The sequence below is a fragment of the Mixophyes fleayi genome, chromosome 1, assembly GCF_038048845.1.
Source record: "Mixophyes fleayi isolate aMixFle1 chromosome 1, aMixFle1.hap1, whole genome shotgun sequence".
Classification (NCBI taxonomy): Eukaryota; Metazoa; Chordata; class Amphibia; order Anura; family Limnodynastidae; genus Mixophyes; species Mixophyes fleayi.
Genome location: NC_134402.1, coordinates 59,750,858 through 59,770,017, shown reverse-complemented (window position 1 = coordinate 59,770,017; position 19,160 = coordinate 59,750,858). Strand labels below are relative to the sequence as shown.

Genomic DNA, 19,160 nt, shown 5'->3' with positions numbered 1-19,160 from the left:
AACATAGTGCACATGTCATGTAGGCCTTCACATTCACTATCATTTGTCCAGCTAATACTAGACTGATCAATGTTAATGTGTGTTTGTGATCTGTTACTTATTGTTGCTATTGCAACATGTTCTATTGGCCTTGATCTCTGTTTAGTATCACAACCGTTCTGCAATCAATTATATATGTGCAGGTGAATATTTGCATAAAGCAAATACCAGACAGAATATATTTGAAGATCGTTATAAAAACATAGACATATATTTACTATTTACTATTGACGTTGCTATTGTCAATAGTAAATAAGATTCTCACCTTTTACCTGTGCACCATTTATCATATATGTTATCATATATGTATATGTTCTTAAAATCTTCCCAATTCAGATTCTTACTGTATGCCTGCTTACAATATGGACTTTTTATTTCTTATCTCTGACAAGGTAGATGAAATAGTTTGCTTGTCACCTAGACACCATTTTCAAAAGGGAAATTTAATGAAAGGATTACTCATGTTTCATTGTGGAAAGGTCAGGAGACTCCAGCGGTAGATGGCCTGGATGTGCATGATCAGTCATCCAGCAATCTATAAATAATGTATTGGCATTGTCTAATGAGGCTGAATTTAGCTCACCAGGTGCTTGCAAAGTAAAAGGAAAACTCTGCTGACCCCCCCACATACACACGCCTTGCTGGCACTCCCTCTAGTGGTGCTATAATACAATTTCTAAACATCTATCAGACTTTTATATTGTCGCATGCAGTTCCCATCTCCTTTCTGCTGTTTTGTCAGGTTTGACTGTCATAGCTTGTAGCACTTATTTGAATTCTGCTTGAATATTATTACAGATAGGCGTCTCCTTCTTTGACTAAATGCATTGTTTGAACTTATTACTGAGATTAAGGGTAACTAGAGGAAACCCGTCGGTGACCGCCTTAAATTAAACTGAAATATAATGACTAAATTAGTTTATTAACAAAATTCAATAACTTTTTTTATGCACTACTTTACATGTAGAAAGATTATCAACGTGTATAATGAATAAATAACTGTTTTCAATCAATATTTTAAAGGAACTAAAGAATTTCTTTATAAACTACAATGCATGTATAACTTCTTCCATCGAAGTTACATTGCTGAGCATGGTCCCCGCAAGACGCACTGATATATGTGGCTGCAAATAACAGTTTCCAGACCACCTAGCAGGTCACATATTCCAGGTCACCCAGCAGGTGCCCAGGGAGAGTTTATTAACTGTCATAGTTTTCAGGGCAACCAGCAGGTGCACAGGTGTATTGCCAACTGTCACATTTTACAGAGGGCAATGGTAATGCATTAGCAGGTGGACATTTTGCTATAGGACTCTGAAATGATGCAGTCGTTTACAACGCCAATGTCTTTCTGCAAATCTACAGACAGAGACCTTTAATTTGGTATATGATGTACCCTGCTCAAACAACGGCATCATAGAAATAAGCCACTCATAAATGTCATATTCATTCTATCACTGCTCTATACTTTCTGACCTCAAGTGTAGAATTTAATCTGCCATCTTATCCAATGAGCCCCTGCATCACTTTTCTATTTTTTTTTATGCTTCGTCTCCTTTTGAATAGTTATACGCTTGGTGTGGGTATTAAAGAATTAGAAGTATATACAGCAAGTTACAGTAAAAATCAATACCATCTTCAGTTCATTGTAATATACAGCAGACCCCCTCTCCTCATGCTCACCCTATCTCTTATCAATATTATAGCTGCAGTCTGAATTTGAAGTGTTCACATTGCAATCTGCCATTGGTGACCACTAACCGAAGCATTTTCTACAGACTAATAGACCTTGAATGTATTCAGCCTGTAGCCTTCCTAAAAATAGTGGCCTGCTTATCATTCATTCCGTGTACTGGCCTTAAAATTTACAGAACCTGAAATTACGGATTGCATTTTATGTGTTTTGCCACTGGTTTTGTTTTGTTTTTTTGTTTTTAAATCTGTGTTTAACGCCTGGCCTAGTAAAATGAAAGACTACCAATTATGACAATGATACAGCCACAGTCAACATTTCATTTAATATGTATCATGCACATCCGGATAATATAGACAGTGAGGGCATACATACATGATTGTGAAAATGCAGTTAATGGAAAAATGCTGAAACCAGTGTGTTGGTTTGTATGAGAGATTTTATTTACGAGTCACTCAGGTGGTTCACCTCAATATCGATGCGCAAAATTATTGAGAGCTCTATTTTTCATTATATGATGTGCTATTGGTAATGATCCTGGACTGAGGATCAAAACTGTGATCAACTCAGTAGGTAGAGTTAAAAGTAATTTGTAAATGTTCATCAAACCTCCTTTTTTTTTTTTCACCCATCTACTTGATATTGGACCACTTGAATCTGCTGTTTTGAAAGTTTGGAGATATATATATATATATATATATATATATATATATTTATATATATATATATATATATATATATATATATATATATACATACATTGTGTATCTGCACCTCATAAAGGGTCTATAATGACATTGTTTCTCTGGTCAATTTCTGCTTCTTTTTAGTACTGTCCCACTTGGTCCAGACCAGATCCTTCTGAGAGGAGCTCAGCTGAGGAACACTCAGTGGGTTCATGGAATAGTTGTCTACACGGGTCATGACACAAAGCTCATGCAGGTAGTAGATTATATCTTCATCACTTTGTTCATTCAGCCCAGCCATTCCGAGCAGTTTGTTTCAGCTAGTGAGTCTAATAATGTATAATATTTATCTTGTTCAGCTTGCAAGTCCCAGGATATCCCACCCCATCTAAACACTGGACAGGAATGACCCTGTGTAGAATGAAACATGTTTTCCTCTGTCTTTGTCTGTTTGCCCTTCATAATCCAAATGAAATAAAATATGTATACCAGTATGTTACCAAATGAAAACTAACTTTCTCAAAAGCACAAAATAAAATTGACATCGTCCTTGTTTAACTGACAACATGAGGGTATAACATGGTGCTTCAAGTGTTTTTATGATTCCCTCAATATATAATGTACATATAAGTAGCACCACTAATAAGCAGATAATGATGATCCTGCGCCCGCTGGAACTCTAGATCCATCCGTAACAAACTTACCTCCATCCACGACCTCTTCATCTCCAACTCTCTTAACCTTCTTGCCATCACTGAAACCTGGCTCGCTCCTTCTGATACCACCTCACCTGCCGCTCTCTCCTATGGTGGCCTCTCCTTCACCCACTCCACCAGACCGGATGAATGTCCAGGAGGTGGAGTGGGCCTTCTCCTGTCCCCCTGCTGCACTTTTTGGGTCATTCCCACCCTACCTTCCCTCTCTTTCTCCTCCTTTGAAGTTCACTCCATCCGTCTGTTCTCTCCCATCCACCTCCGTGTCTCTGTCATCTATCGTCCCCCTGGCCCCACCTCCCTCTTCCTAGATAACTTCGCTGCCTGGCTCCCCCACTACCTTTCCTCCAATCTTCCCTCCATCATACTTGGCGACTTCAACATCCCCATTGACAACTGCTCCGACCCTGCCACCATCAAGCTTCTCTCCCTCACCTCCTCCTTAGGCCTCTCCCAGTGTACCTCCTCCCCACCCACCGTCTTGGTCACTCTCTCGACCTTGTCTTCTCTCATCTCTGCGATCTCTCTGATTTCTCCAACTCTCCCTTCCCACTCTCTGACCATCATCTGCTCTCTTTCACTCTGTCCTCCTCACCTGCTCCTCCCCCGCCGAAAACTACCCTCACCAGACGTAACCTTGAAGCGATCGACCCCATCTCTTTATCCTCTTCTCTTGACTCTCTCCTCTCTCCCATTCCCTCCCTAACCTGCCCTGACCAGGCGTTCTTTCTCTACAACCACTCCCTCACTACTGCCCTGGATGCGGTCGCCCCTGCCTCTCCTATCCGCCGACGCTGCCTCATTCCCCAACCTTGGCACTCCAAACTCACCCGCTTCCTCCAAAAATGCTCTCGCACTGCGGAATGCCTCTGCAGGAAATCTCGCTCCCTGGCCGACTTCCTCCACTTTAAATTTACCCTCTCCTCATTTTGCTCTGCCCTCTCCCTTGCCAAACAAACCTTCTTCAAGTCCCTCATTTCCTCTCAGTCCTCTAATCCCCGCCGCCTTTTTGCCACCTTCAACTCCCTCCTTTCTCCCCCTCCCCCTCCGGTCCCACTTTCCCTCTCTGCTGCCGACTTCGCCACTTTCTTCTCTTCCAAAATTGAAGCCATCAGACTTAACATCTCTGCCTCAATCCCCTCACTCGCTGTCCACATCGCTCCATCCCCCTCCAACAATCAACTCTGGTGCTCCTTCTGCCCCACATCAGGCGAAGAAGTTCGCTCCCTTATTCTTTCCTCTCCACCCTCCACTTGTTCTCTCGATCCCATCCCCTCTAACCTCCTTCGCTCTCTCTCTCCCACTGCCTGCTTCTACCTGGCACACCTTTTTAACCTATCACTTTCCTCTGGTGTAGTACCCTCCTCATTTAAACATGCTCTTATCTCTCCTATCCTCAAAAAAAACAATCTTGACCCCACCTCTGTCGCCAACTATCGCCCCATCTCTCTTCTCCCCTACGCCTCCAAACTTCTTGAGCGAATTGTCTGCTGTCGCCTCACCAGATATATCTCTCGGACAATTCCCTCCTTGAGCCTCTCCAATCTGGATACCGCCCCCTCCACTCTACTGAAACTGCCCTGGCCAAAGTGACCAATGACCGGCTATCGGCCAAATCTAAGGGTCACTTCTCCATTCTCATCCTCCTTGACCTCTCCGCGGCCTTTGACACTGTGGACCACCCCCTCCTTCTGCAATCTCTTCTCTCTCTCGGCCTCTCTGGTTCTGTCCACACCTGGTTCTGCTCCTACCTTGCTAACCGCTCCTTCTCTGTCTCCATGTCCGGCTCTTTCTCCACCCCCTCCCCTCTCTCGTAGGAGTCCCCCAGGGCTCTGTCCTCGGCCCCCTACTCTTTTCGCTCTACACATCCTCCCCCGGTGCCCTTATCTCCTCCTTTGGTCTTCAGTATCACCTTTATGCTGATGACATTCAACTCTACATTTCTTCTCCTGATCTCTCTTCCTCCCTCCTCTCTCGTGTATCTGACTGCCTCTCTGCTATCTCCTCCTGGATGTCCTCCCGCTTTCTCAAAATTAACATCTCTAAAACCGAATTGATTGTCTTTCCTCCCCCTAGACTACCCTCCCACCACAACCTCTCTATCGTTGTTAATAACACCACCATCTCCTCTGTCACCCAACTCCGCTGCCTGGGTGTCACCCTCGACTTCTCTCTCTCTTTTGCCCCCCATGTCCAATCCCTTGCTCAAGCCTGTCGCTTCCAACTGCGCAACATCGCCCGCATCCGACCCTTCCTCTCACAGGACGCCACCAAAATCATCATCCACGCACTCATCATCTCCCGCCTCGACTACTGCAACCTTCTCCTCACTGGCCTCCCCCTCTCTCATCTCGCCCCCCTCCACTCTGTACTCAATGCGGCTGCTAGACTCATCTTTCTCTCACGCCGCTCCTCCTCTGCCTCCCCTCTCTGCCATGCCTTACACTGGCTCCCTATCCCCTACAGAATCCTCTTCAAACTCCTTATTGCCACTTACAAGGCTCTCTACCAGTCTACTGCTCCCTATATCTCTAACCTCCTCACCATTCACACTCCTGCCCGATCCTTGCGCTCTGCTAATGACCATCGCCTCTCGTCCACACTAATTACCACTTCCCACTCCAGAATCCAAGACTTTGCCCGAGCTGCCCCCCTGCACTGGAATGACCTCCCTCGTTCCATCCGTCTCGCTCCCAATCTGTGCTCCTTCAAACAAGCACTTAAAATCACCCGTTCCTCAAAGATTATCAACTATCCACTTAACCCCTCATCTACTCTGCTCGCTATTCCCTCTCTCCCCTGGCCCCTTTCTCTCCCCTGGCATCACCAGCTCCCTCTCGTGCCCGTCCACCCTCCCTTAGGATGTAAGCTCGTATGAGCAGGGCCCCTCTTCCCTCGTGTCTTCATACCTGTTCTTCTGCTCTGTCCTTGCTCCATATGTCTGTCCCGGAGTTACTGAAGCATTGGTACTTTGTGTTTATCGTTTTGTACTGTTTAACCCTGTATGGTCTACTGTTTGTACTATGTACGGCGCTGCGGAAACCTTGTGGCGCCCAACAAATAAATGATAATAATAAAAATAATCTTTAATGCTTCTCTCTAGAACTCTACAAGACCTCCGTTGAAGCTCTCCAATGTGGAACGGATAACCAACATGCAGATTCTGCTTCTCTTCGGTACACTTATCGCCATCTCCTTAGTCTGCTCTATTGGGTCTTCTATTTGGAACTCGAGACATGAGCAGAAAGACTGGTATCTCAATCTGAACTGTAAGAGCAAAGAATCCCATTTATTGTAAATGCTGAAATGTCTAATTTTTTTTTTGTCTTTCTATTTGGTTGATAGGGGTTGTATTGATACAGTTGTGTTTCTTTTTTATCTGCTCTCGAGTTTGCATTTCCCTTAAGTGTCCATAGCTGAATAAGCATCTGTAGTTCATCTCATTAAATCTGTACATAAGTGAGATGAAGCCCTACTTAAAAATAGGTTATAAATTCTCTTTGTTACTTTGCGTGCTTCTTGTGTGGGTTACTGTATATATTATGCATCATGTCTTCGTGTAACTGTGTGTACTGGTGCAGAGTTCTCAAATCACAGTCTGGTTTTGTCACCAAATGGCTATAACCAGGTCCCCTTCTCCAACAGATCTTGTGCCTCCAGACTGCTCCCAGCACTTGGAGAATATTACAACTGTTGCTATACATTATAGATGATCTGTAACACATATACCACAAAAAGCTGCGTTGTCACTTTTTTCAAAACGTGTGCTCTATTTTAAAGGGACACTAACGCTATATTTTTATTTTCCCTTTGCTGTAAATATTAAGGGATGAACGAAAATCTTGTTGATGTTTCCTAGTTTCTATGCTGCTGTTGCTTGGTGTACTGGCAGGACACACCATTCATTTAATATGCCATTTTTGTCTTCTGTTCCCAATAATCCCTTTATCTCCTCTCAGAGCCCTTATGTTAATCTTATTGACTGTAATAATTTGATCACAATGCAGTGATAGTCTGTGTATGACATCATTGGTGGGCATTGTCGTGTCTGGAAAGGACTGGAAATATGAGTTAGTTTACACAGCGAGGCATACCCAAAACCTTGCCTCACATATTCATTCCTTTGTGTAAGCCCATCAAATAGGTCCTTTTGACCCAACTTTTTCACCAATGAATGCACTTATTAGTAAGTGCCTGGCTTCCTGTTATGTTTAATATCCATACTGGATCCGGGGTGGTTAAGAGCACCCGGTATAATGAGTGTAGGAGTACTGTTATAATGAGTGTAGGAGTACTGTTATAATGAGTGTAGGAGTACTGTTATAATGAGTGTAGGAGTACTGTTATAATGAGTGTAGGAGTACGGTATAATGAGTGTAGGAGTACTGTAAAGGGCTTTTGCAGCTTATCTGCACTGGACTTGAATGAGTTAGCAGTACAGCTGGTTCATGTCTCTACCTCTAGTAAGAGTTATGATCCTGGTAAGCATTAAACACATTAGTCAGCTATAGGAATACTGCAGTGTACTGTTTGGCAGATGGTTTTGTATGAAAAGTGCTTGTCTGTAAGAAATTGTAACATATTCCTTTTATCTGTGATCACTGAACAGATGGTGGAGCTAACAACTTTGGACTGAATTTTTTAACATTTATCATTCTCTTCAACAATCTCATACCCATCAGTTTGCTGGTGACTTTGGAGGTGGTGAAATTTATCCAGGCTTATTTCATAAACTGGGTAAGTATGTTTATAGCACCTTCTATTTCCTGGAGGTGATTTGTGTCACATTGGGCACTGTCATTATACAGGTTACATTACCTGTACTTTTGTGCGTTTTAGAAATGTACTTAAATAGTTCCAGATACGTAGGGGCTTTCCTAGCAATCACAATTATATGATCTAGGTATTCCTAGACAAGTCCCTTATAAAGAGAATATCACTTTTGCATGTATCTGTATAAAAAACATAAATGTCTTTTAATCTGTGTCAGATCATGTGAATGCAATATAAGATGTTTTTATGCTCTCTCTAGGGGCAAGGAACCTAGAAGATCTGTGTTCTTAGTTTACTAATGCATTATCTGTGCTATACTGCCTTCATTGTAACACTATCACATTCCATTCACTTACATTATATATACAGTGGTAGAAGTGGGGTGTATACAGTGGTATGTTATACCGACACTTCTCATACTGCCTTCATTGTAACACTATCACATTCCATTCCCTTACATTATATATACAGTGGTAGAAGTGGGGTGTATACGGTGGTATGTCATACCGACACTTCTCCTACTGCCTTCATTGTAACACTATCACATTCCATTCACTTACATTATATATACAGTGGTAGAAGTGGGGTGTATACAGTGGTATGTCATACCGCCACTTCTCTTACTGCCTTCATTGTAACACTATCACATTCCATTCATTTACATTATATATACAGTGGTAGAAGTGAGGTGTATACAGTGGTATGTCATACCGACACTTCTCCTACTGCCTTCATTGTAACACTATCACTTTCCATTCACTTACATTATATATACAGTGGTAGAAGTGGGGTGTATACGGTGGTATGTCATACCGACACTTCTCTTACTGCCTTCATTGTAACACTATCACATTCCATTCACTTACGTTATATATACAGTGGTAGAAGTGGGGTGTATACGGTGGTATGTCATACCGACACTTCTCATACTGCCTTCATTGTAACACTATCACATTCCATTCACTTACATTATATATACAGTGGTAGAAGTGGGGTGTATACGGTGGTATGTCATACTGACACTTCTCATACTGCCTTCATTGTAACACTATCACATTCCATTCACTTACATTATATATACAGTGGTAGAAGTGGGGTGTATACAGTGGTATGTCATACCGACACTTCTCATACTGCCTTCATTGTAACACTATCACATTCCATTCACTTACATTATATATACAGTGGTAGAAGTGGGGGGGTATACGGTGGTATGTCATACCGACACCTCTCATACTGCCTTCATTGTAACAGTATCACATTCCATTCACTTACATTATATATACAGTGGTAGAAGTGGGGGTGTATACAGTGGTATGTCATACTGACACTTCTCCTACTGCCTTCATTGTAACACTATCACATTCCATTCACTTACATTATATATACAGTGGTAGAAGTGGGGGTGTATACAGTGGTATGTCATACTGACACTTCTCCTACTGCCTTCATTGTAACACTATCACATTCCAGTCACTTACATTATATATACAGTGGTAGAAGTGGAGGTGTATACGGTGGTATGTCATACTGACACTTCTCATACTGCCTTCATTGTAACACTATCACATTCCAGTCACTTACATTATATATACAGTGGTAGAAGTGGGGGTGTATACAGTGGTATGTCATACTGACACTTCTCCTACTGCCTTCAATGTAACACTATCACATTCCATTCACTTACATTATATATACAGTGGTAGAAGTGGAGGTGTATACGGTGGTATGTCATACTGACACTTCTCCTACTGCCTTCATTGTAACACTATCACATTCCAGTCACTTACATTATATATACAGTGGTAGAAGTGAGGTGTATATGGTGGTATGTCATACTGACACTTCTCCTACTGCCTTCATTGTAACACTATCACATTCCATTCACTTACATTATATATACAGTGGTAGAAGTGGAGGTGTATACGGTGGTATGTCATACTGACACTTCTCATACTGCCTTCATTGTAACACTATCACTTTCCATTCACTTACATTATATATACAGTGGTAGAAGTGGGGTGTATATGGTGGTATGTCATACTGACACTTCTCCTACTGCCTTCATAGTAACACTATCACATTCCATTCACTTACATTATATATACAGTGGTAGAAGTGGGGTGTATATGGTGGTATGTCATACTGACACTTCTCCTACTGCCTTCATTGTAACACTATCACATTCCAGTCACTTACATTATATATACAGTGGTAGAAGTGAGGTGTATATGGTGGTATGTCATACTGACACTTCTCATACTCTCTTCATTGTAACACTATCACATTCCAGTCACTTACATTATATATACAGTGGTAGAAGTGAGGTGTATACGGTGGTATGTCATACTGACACTTCTCCTACTGCCTTCATTGTAACACTATCACATTCCATTCACTTACATTATATATACAGTGGTAGAAGTGGGGGTGTATACAGTGGTATGTCATACTGACACTTCTCCTACTGCCTTCATTGTAACACTATCACATTCCAGTCACTTACATTATATATACAGTGGTAGAAGTGGAGGTGTATACGGTGGTATGTCATACTGACACTTCTCATACTGCCTTCATTGTAACACTATCACTTTCCATTCACTTACATTATATATACAGTGGTAGAAGTGGGGTGTATATGGTGGTATGTCATACTGACACTTCTCCTACTGCCTTCATAGTAACACTATCACATTCCATTCACTTACATTATATATACAGTGGTAGAAGTGGGGTGTATATGGTGGTATGTCATACTGACACTTCTCCTACTGCCTTCATTGTAACACTATCACATTCCATTCACTTACATTATATATACAGTGGTAGAAGTGGAGGTGTATACGGTGGTATGTCATACTGACACTTCTCCTACTGCCTTCATTGTAACACTATCACATTCCAGTCACTTACATTATATATACAGTGGTAGAAGTGAGGTGTATATGGTGGTATGTCATACTGACACTTCTCATACTCTCTTCATTGTAACACTATCACATTCCAGTCACTTACATTATATATACAGTGGTAGAAGTGAGGTGTATACGGTGGTATGTCATACTGACACTTCTCCTACTGCCTTCATTGTAACACTATCACATTCCATTCACTTACATTATATATACAGTGGTAGAAGTGGAGGTGTATACGGTGGTATGTCATACTGACACTTCTCATACTGCCTTCATTGTAACACTATCACTTTCCATTCACTTACATTATATATACAGTGGTAGAAGTGGGGTGTATATGGTGGTATGTCATACTGACACTTCTCCTACTGCCTTCATAGTAACACTATCACATTCCATTCACTTACATTATATATACAGTGGTAGAAGTGGGGTGTATATGGTGGTATGTCATACTGACACTTCTCCTACTGCCTTCATTGTAACACTATCACATTCCATTCACTTACATTATATATACAGTGGTAGAAGTGGAGGTGTATACGGTGGTATGTCATACTGACACTTCTCATACTGCCTTCATTGTAACACTATCACATTCCAGTCACTTACATTATATATACAGTGGTAGAAGTGGAGGTGTATACGGTGGTATGTCATACTGACACTTCTCCTACTGCCTTCATTGTAACACTATCACATTCCTTTCACTTACATTATATATACAGTGGTAGAAGTGGGGTGTATACAGTGGTATGTCATACTGACACTTCTCATACTGCCTTCATTGTAACACTATCACATTCCATTCACTTACATTATATATACAGTGGTAGAAGTGGGGGTGTATACAGTGGTATGTCATACTGACACTTCTCCTACTGCCTTCATTGTAAAACTGTCAATTTTCATTCACTTACATTCCTAATTTATTTTCCACGTCGACCACTGCATCAATTACTAGGTTCAGCCTGGGTATCTGCAATAGTAATGTAAGTGGGGAAAAAGACAACTATGTAAAACATGGTTTTAGGGAAAGATGACAAGTTGTTTGTAATGTTGCCCCGGTGAGCTTGGTTATCCTTGCTGTCCGCTATCAGAGGCAGCCTGTAGCAGTGCAGACACTGAGGTCAGTCAGAAGTGTGAGATTAGCAGATCTATGGTGTTATAGCTGAAACTAACATTTTTGTGTTCTATTGGTGAGTGCTTAGTTAAAGTGATGGCAAAATGCCAGCAAACGCTGGACTGCAGCCTGACAACAAGTGAATATCTAATACATACTGTGCAAAGATTTTTATTATTTATATACAGCTTCACTGCTCACAAGACTATAGAGGCAAGGTCACAATTCTAAATCCTGTTTGGGGATGCATAGGACAATTATTGAGCTCCCTATGAAGCTCTTGCTGTGCAGTCACTTTGTGCCTATTTGTACATTTCCTAGATGTGATTCTAAGGAGGGTAAAATAATAGCTAGTATGCTTTTATGTTATGCTGTAGTAGTGTGCTGCTAATAATGTGCTGATACACCTAGATTCAGTACCCTGAAGTTGGCGCTGTATGCCTGACATAAATAAGGACTTTCACCCTTCCTTTTTGTGCTTGGCTGTACCACACGTCAGCATAAGTAAGAAATTAATATGTACTTTGTATGTTTCCATAGGGCTGAGTTTCATATCACATATGTAACTTATCATTCACCCACCCTTCTTCTTCCCATCAGGATGTAGACATGCACTATGAACCAACAGACACCTCAGCCGTAGCCAGAACATCTAACCTCAATGAGGAACTAGGACAGGTGAGATGATTGTGGATCCAGTATGCCTTATGAGCTTGTTTCCTCTATTCTTACCCTTCACCAGATAAACACTAGACTGCACTCAATAAACTATGTGGAAGACCCGTCTGAAAGATGTGTGTAGTACATATAATATTCATATTTTTAGGGACTGTTAAATAGTTTTGTAATTTTATGTTTTGTTTGACTTAGGTAAAATACATATTCTCGGATAAAACTGGGACACTGACCTGCAATGTTATGCAGTTTAAGAAGTGCAGTATAGCAGGAAATGCCTATGGGTAAGTTCACATTATTTTTTTCAGTCACCCTGATAAAATGAGTGATAATTTGCTGAGTAGCTCAGTGTCCTCTAAAGGTTTTAATTTTTTTGGAAAAACAAAATCATGCTATGCATACTAACATGGGATGCAAGAAGAAACAAGGCAAGGGAAAGGCATTCTTCGGAAATGTCTGAAGTCAGGAAATACAGTGTAACTTCTGAATAGCAAGGAGGGTGTCACGAAATGCCTCTGGCTACACAGCAACATCTTCCATTGAGATACTGCTTGTCTCTTGCAGCTCCTGTCTGCAAAGAACTATGCTTGACCATTGCCTTTGTGTGTATCTGCCCTGCAGTACCCCTCTACCACCAGAGGTGCTGCCTTCACCATTACACCACCTCACTAGCAGGAGTTACCCAATTCCTCAATCAGCACCCACACCTCTTCGCTGCCTTTAGAAGTCTGCCTCTCCCAGTAGTCTGTTCATTGTTGTCTTTTGAGTGTTACTGTGTCTGACTTCCTGGTATTGATCCCAGCTTGTTCCTCGGGTCCGCTGCTTATCTCCTGACCCAGACCCTGGCTCCGTGTCTGACTACGCTCCAACTCATTACCTGCTACCTTCGTGGCTCTCCTGGCTTTGATCCCTTGGTTTGTTTGACCCTTCTCTATTCTGTCTCCAACGGATCTATCCAGCACTTTGTACCTTCTGGCAAGACCTGGAACTCTGCCTATCATGGTTTATCCTGTACCTCGTGCCTTTTGAAAGGCTTCTCTGCTTCTCCAGCCTTTGAGTTAGGTCTGTTATCCAGCTTATCTGTACTACTACTACCCATTTGTGACTTTCTTAGTTATTCATCCATATTACCAGTGTGTCCTGCTCTGCTACCCCAGTGGCTATCTGTTCGCAATACATCGCACCTTCTGATCTAGTCTCCTGCTGCAGCTACCTGAATCCTGGTGTATACCTGCCGCAGAACATCGCACGTTCTGATTTAGTCTCCTGCTCCAGCTACCTGGACCCTGGTGTGTTTACCTGCCGCAGTACATTGCACCTTCCGATCCAGTCTCCTGCTGCTGCCACCTAGACCCTGGTGTTTACCTGCCGCAGTACATAGCACCCTCTGATCTAGTTTCCTACTGTTGCTACCTGGACTTTGCTGTCTATTTGCTGCAGATTATCTATCCACCTAATCCAGTCTCCTGTTTGGTGCTATCCGGACCTTCTATCTGGACTTCTTCTCTATACTTTTCACTGAGTACCTACCTGGAGGTCCGTGAGCTGTGGGGCAGAAGCCGCAAAGCTCAAACTCCCTTGCAGGGGTCAATGGTGAAAACCTTCTGTCCCTGTAGGTGGCGCTGAACCTAGCAGGCTCCAGGAGTCCACAGATACCCGTTGACCGTGACAGAGGGTCTCGGTTGTTGAGATGCTACATTTTTTCAAGTCTGGTTATTTTTACTGATACTTGGTTCATGATGATTTGGCCACTTGGACTTTATCAAGGAACTAAAAAGCCCTATTGTTGCCGAAAACTTACATTTTAGCTAATAATAAGGCTGTTTTTCATTTTGCTCTATGCAGCTGACGAATTACCGGCGTCGGAGGCTTCCACATAACAGTAACGCCATACTACCTGTACTGTTAATAGACGAGCTGAAAAAATATGCATCGCTGTAATACATTTATTTTTTTTAAGCTATAAACTTAAAATGAATTGTTTTATTGGAAACATTGACAATATAAATTTTATATCAGATCTAGCATATTTTTGTAAGGTCATACCAAGCTTCCAGGTCCACGCATACACCGGCCCTCACACAAGCTCAGTAGAGTTGACCTGATGCCTCCTGGCCTTCCTTTGTGCTCTTGTCACAACCTCCTCCCCGCTATGGAGAGGAACTGGGAAGCAGAGGTCCTGGCAGGTGAGGACACAACCCTTCCCTGGTAGTTTAGTGCACCATGAACAAATGGCCTTGCCAAATCTTGTGTTCTTGGCAAAGGCCTTGTCCAGGTGCAATGGATTTGTATCAGTCATTCTGAGTGAAGGTCCTAGTGATCTAAGCAACCCGTAGATGTGAAAGCCGGCAATGATGATAGTTTGTGTGTCTAATGTTTTAGATACATCCAAGTTGTTAATAAGCTGTGCTTTATTTACCCATGAGGCATCTATCTTTAAATCGCTGTTTCTCAACACTGTCTGCAAACTGGGTTTGAAGATTCCAAGTGCAGGAAGCACGATTGAAAAAAAAATATGCATAATTGGCTGCAGCTAATTATCATGTTTTGGATTGTGAAACATCTTGGGCTATGGCATTTAAGTGATTTAGAAACCTATCTGTGCAGTCATATGTTAGTTAATTAATTTTCTATTTATATTACTGCCCACTCCGTTTCGTTTCCTAGAACTCAGCTTTTCCTCTTTCCTTCATATGCAGTCACTGTCCAGACCTGGAGGACAATAGGTATTGTGAAGATAGTTGGTAAGCTGAGCCCCCAGCCCCCTGCATGCAGTGTATTGTGCTTGTACTCTTGCTGAAGCATGCTGAATTAGCCGTTAATGAGACACTTATCAAATCATATGCTAAAGCATTGTGATCATTGTAGTTAACAATGATACATTTTATTATACTGTTTAATACATGTAAATATTAGTCGAGCTGTAAAGGAATACTTTTTGTGCTGTAATCACTTTTTAAATATTCATAAGTCAATATTAAAATGTTTCTTAAATAAAAACAAACTCACTTGAGCTTGCTGTGCAAGTTAACGATTCAATTAAAGGGATCTTGTAACATGTGTCCCTTGGGGCTTCTTCAGAATGTAATTATCCTGAGCCAACCACAGAGACTCTCTGGTGTATATGTGAAATATGTTTTGTTACAGCCTCCACAGTATGGCTGCATGAGAGGTGTCTGTATATGCAGGAGGCACCACATTGTGCTGAATGCAGACATCTACAGCAAGTACCGATGACTAGTGCTGCGCTAACGATGAAGATCATTCATATAATTGTCTGCCCTGATTAAATATGACTATACCGCACAGAATAGAGTACACCCAGTTTTGATTTGGCTTTTTTTTTTTCTCTTGCCCATTTTAGCTCTTGTTCTGCTCATTTATGAACTAGTCAGGTTTTAACACGTAAAAACACATTCAACTGCAACAGAACAAATACTTGACATAATATATTAAAAAGACTAACAGGATTCCAATGACAATTGCACACAGCATATAAGAAAGTTGTTACCTAGTTTAAGCAGAGTATTCAGGCCTCTAATATAGGTCCAGTCACCGTTCAGTTGATACCAGGACGTTGCTGGTTTGCATTGCTTCCCCCATTTACATTATTGTCTCTGTCTGCCTGGCAGCTGTTGTGGGATCTTCCCATACAGCAGTGATGGCAACAGACAGCCATAGGGCCTCATACGGCCCTCCAACCCTTCACCTGTGGCCCCAGCTCCTTCCTGCGTTTGTTAGCTTGTAACACTTGTATAAAATGCCTGCTAAAATGTTATTACAGCTAGGTGTCTCTCTCTTAGATTACAATTATTGTTGTAACTTATTACTGAGATTAAGGGTAATGTACAACCCTTTTAAGGTTAGAGGGCTGCACCATGGTGCCCGTTACTGCCTCGCAGGTTGGAACCAGGGGAGGGCTGGAAGATCTTAGGCCAGGGGGCAAGACTCGACTCAGCAGCCTATTAGGAACTCTTTTTAAAGGAAAAAGAAAATGCAGATGGCGCAGTGACCTAGCCCAAAGGAGCCCACTATGGGACTGGCCCAGCAGGAAGATGTCCCCCTGCTGCCCAGCTCCTGGTTGGACCCACTGTGCAGTATCTGGTGCACACCTCTCCAGTCTTGAAAGAGAAGTTCTCACAACAGCTGTCAAACTCTTTAATTATGTTGTTTGTTTTATTTCAATTTAATAACTATATAGGGAGTTCATATTGTTTTTCACAATTTATCTCACTATTTTTTCACACTAACACATTTATTCATCATCATCAACATTTATTTATATAGCGCCAGCAAATTCCGTAGCGCTTTACAATTGGGAACAAACATTAATTGAACAATACTGGGTAATACATACAGGGAGGTAAGAGGGCCCTGCTCACAAGCTTACAATCTATGGGACAATGGGAGTTTGAAACACAAGGGCATGTACTACATCATATTGCACATTGGACCAACTAGAATGCAAAGCTAAAAAGTATTGAGTGGGCTGTGTGATCAGACACACAGCAATGTTGGTCAGAGGGCTGCTGTCTTGTGTTAGCTGTGTAGAGGATGATAATAGGGTAATCTAGGGAGATTAAAATGCTGGTTGAGGAATATCATAAGCTTGTCTGAAGAGGTGGGTTTTCAGAGAACGCTTGAAGGTTTGAAGATTAGAGGAAAGTCTTACTGTGCGAGGGAGGGAATTCCACAAAGTGGGTGCAGCCCGGAAAAGTCCTGTAACCGGGAATGGGAGGATGTGATGAGAGTGGAAGAGAGACAAAAATCTTGTGCAGAACGTGGGTGTCGAGTTGGGAGATATTTTGAGATAAGTGAGGTATGTCGGTGCAATTTTGTTGATGGCCTTATATGTTAGTAGAAGAATTTTATATTGGATTCTTTGATATACAGGCAGCCAATGTAGAGACTGACAGAGTGGCTCAGCAGAGGAAGAACGATTTGCAAGGAAAATCAATCTAGCCGCTGCGTGCAAAAAAAGTTTGTAGGGATTCAATTCTGATTTTGGGAGGATGATGAGTGCATGAATTAAGGTTTTTGCAGTGTCTTGTGTGAGATATGTACGTATTCTGGAAATGTTCTCTAGATGTATGTAACATGATTTAGATATAGAGTCGATGTGGGGAACAAAGGATAGTTGTGGCAGCGAGCTTGTAGGGTGGGATTTATGGTCACATTATCAACAGAAATAGAAATGTCAGGCAGGATGCTTCTTGGGTGGGAATATTATTAATTCTGTTTTGTTTTGTTTAGCACAATCCCACTCTTCTTATATTACCATGTGAACCCAACCCTTGTGATCTGGTCTATTGGCTCCAGTAATGCCTTAACTACGAGCATCAATAACGTACATTTTCTGAAACTTTCTTTGTGCAACAATAGAAATTACACAACTGTTTCATTATTTTGTACATCTAATATAGATTTTCTTACTTCCTCAGGCATGAACCACTGAGTGATGATGGTGAAGGCTTTCATGATTCAACCCTACTGGAAAATCTTGAACAAAACCATGTGAGTTATATTTTCTATTTGCAAGGATGAGAAGTGTTGTTATTAGCTCTGACATCTTTGTGGGTCATTTACGAACATAGATGCAAATCTGCAGTAACCCATTGCAATCTATTCTAGCAGAACACTGAATTCGCTTTGTATGTCCTGATGACATTGAATAATATTTGCACCTATATTGATGCCCATAATTGAATAGTACTACATGTAAAGCGTCTCTAAGCCTTCCCCTGGTTTGTCAGGATAGTCTGAGCTTGATTTGTTTGGTCTTAAAATGTACTAACCTATAATATCATTGACTTTGTTCAATAGAGCAATGTATACTACACAAATGTGTAGCAAAACGCCTTCTGCTAACGGGTAGGGATATACATGTAAATAATATCAAAATACTAACGAAATATACTAAGTAAGGTATATATTCTGTTCTCTCTGCCTTATCTTTATGGCCGTCCAGGTGCTCAATTCCATGACAACTTGTCTGGTTCTCTTATTTCCTATCCCTTTACCTGCCTACTCTAATACTAATTGATTTTCCACATTCCCATTGACAACTCCACTGTGTCTCCTGCCACAAAACATCTTTGTCTTACTTCCTCCTTTGGTCTCTCCCAGTACCCTCAGCTCCTACCCACTGTGATGGACACTCCCTTAACTTCTTCTCCTGCTTCTGCTTCATCGTTAGTTCTCCAAATTGGCCTTCCTTCCTCTCTACCTTCAGCCTCACTTTATCACTTCCCAGCCTCTCTCACCAATTACCACCTTATTCCTCTCTTCCATTTTGCCTCCAAATTTCTTGAGTGACTTGTGTACAACTGCCCACTTCTCTCACTCCATTCTCTACTCTCTGCAATCAGCCTTCTGTCCCTTACATTCTGCTGCCCTCACAAAAGTGATCAATGATCTTCTTACAGCCGTCTAAGGGTCACTTCTCCATACTCATCCTTGTGGACCTTTCTGCTGATCACTGTTTAATCCTGCATACCTTTCACTCCATTGACCTTTGTGATACAATTCTTTCTTGGGTCA

At 41.7% G+C, this 19,160-nt stretch overlaps 1 protein-coding gene across 7 annotated transcripts in view; it reads left to right on the top strand.

The window, feature by feature from the left end:
* The window catches only part of ATP8A1 (ATPase phospholipid transporting 8A1), a 145,673-nt gene that overhangs the window by 65,297 nt on the left and 61,216 nt on the right, over positions 1 to 19,160 (top strand). For 5 of the 7 annotated variants that reach the window (XM_075195103.1, XM_075195092.1, XM_075195112.1 and 2 more), the window contains 7 exons: positions 2,563 to 2,674; positions 6,235 to 6,400; positions 7,741 to 7,868; positions 12,546 to 12,623; positions 12,816 to 12,904; positions 15,320 to 15,364; positions 18,062 to 18,134. In XM_075195103.1, coding sequence (XP_075051204.1) covers positions 2,563 to 2,674; positions 6,235 to 6,400; positions 7,741 to 7,868; positions 12,546 to 12,623; positions 12,816 to 12,904; positions 15,320 to 15,364; positions 18,062 to 18,134 — 691 coding nt within the window. The remainder of the gene's footprint in view (positions 1 to 2,562; positions 2,675 to 6,234; positions 6,401 to 7,740; positions 7,869 to 12,545; positions 12,624 to 12,815; positions 12,905 to 15,319; positions 15,365 to 18,061; positions 18,135 to 19,160) is intronic. The other 2 variants (XM_075195121.1, XM_075195127.1) reach the window with 1 other exon arrangement.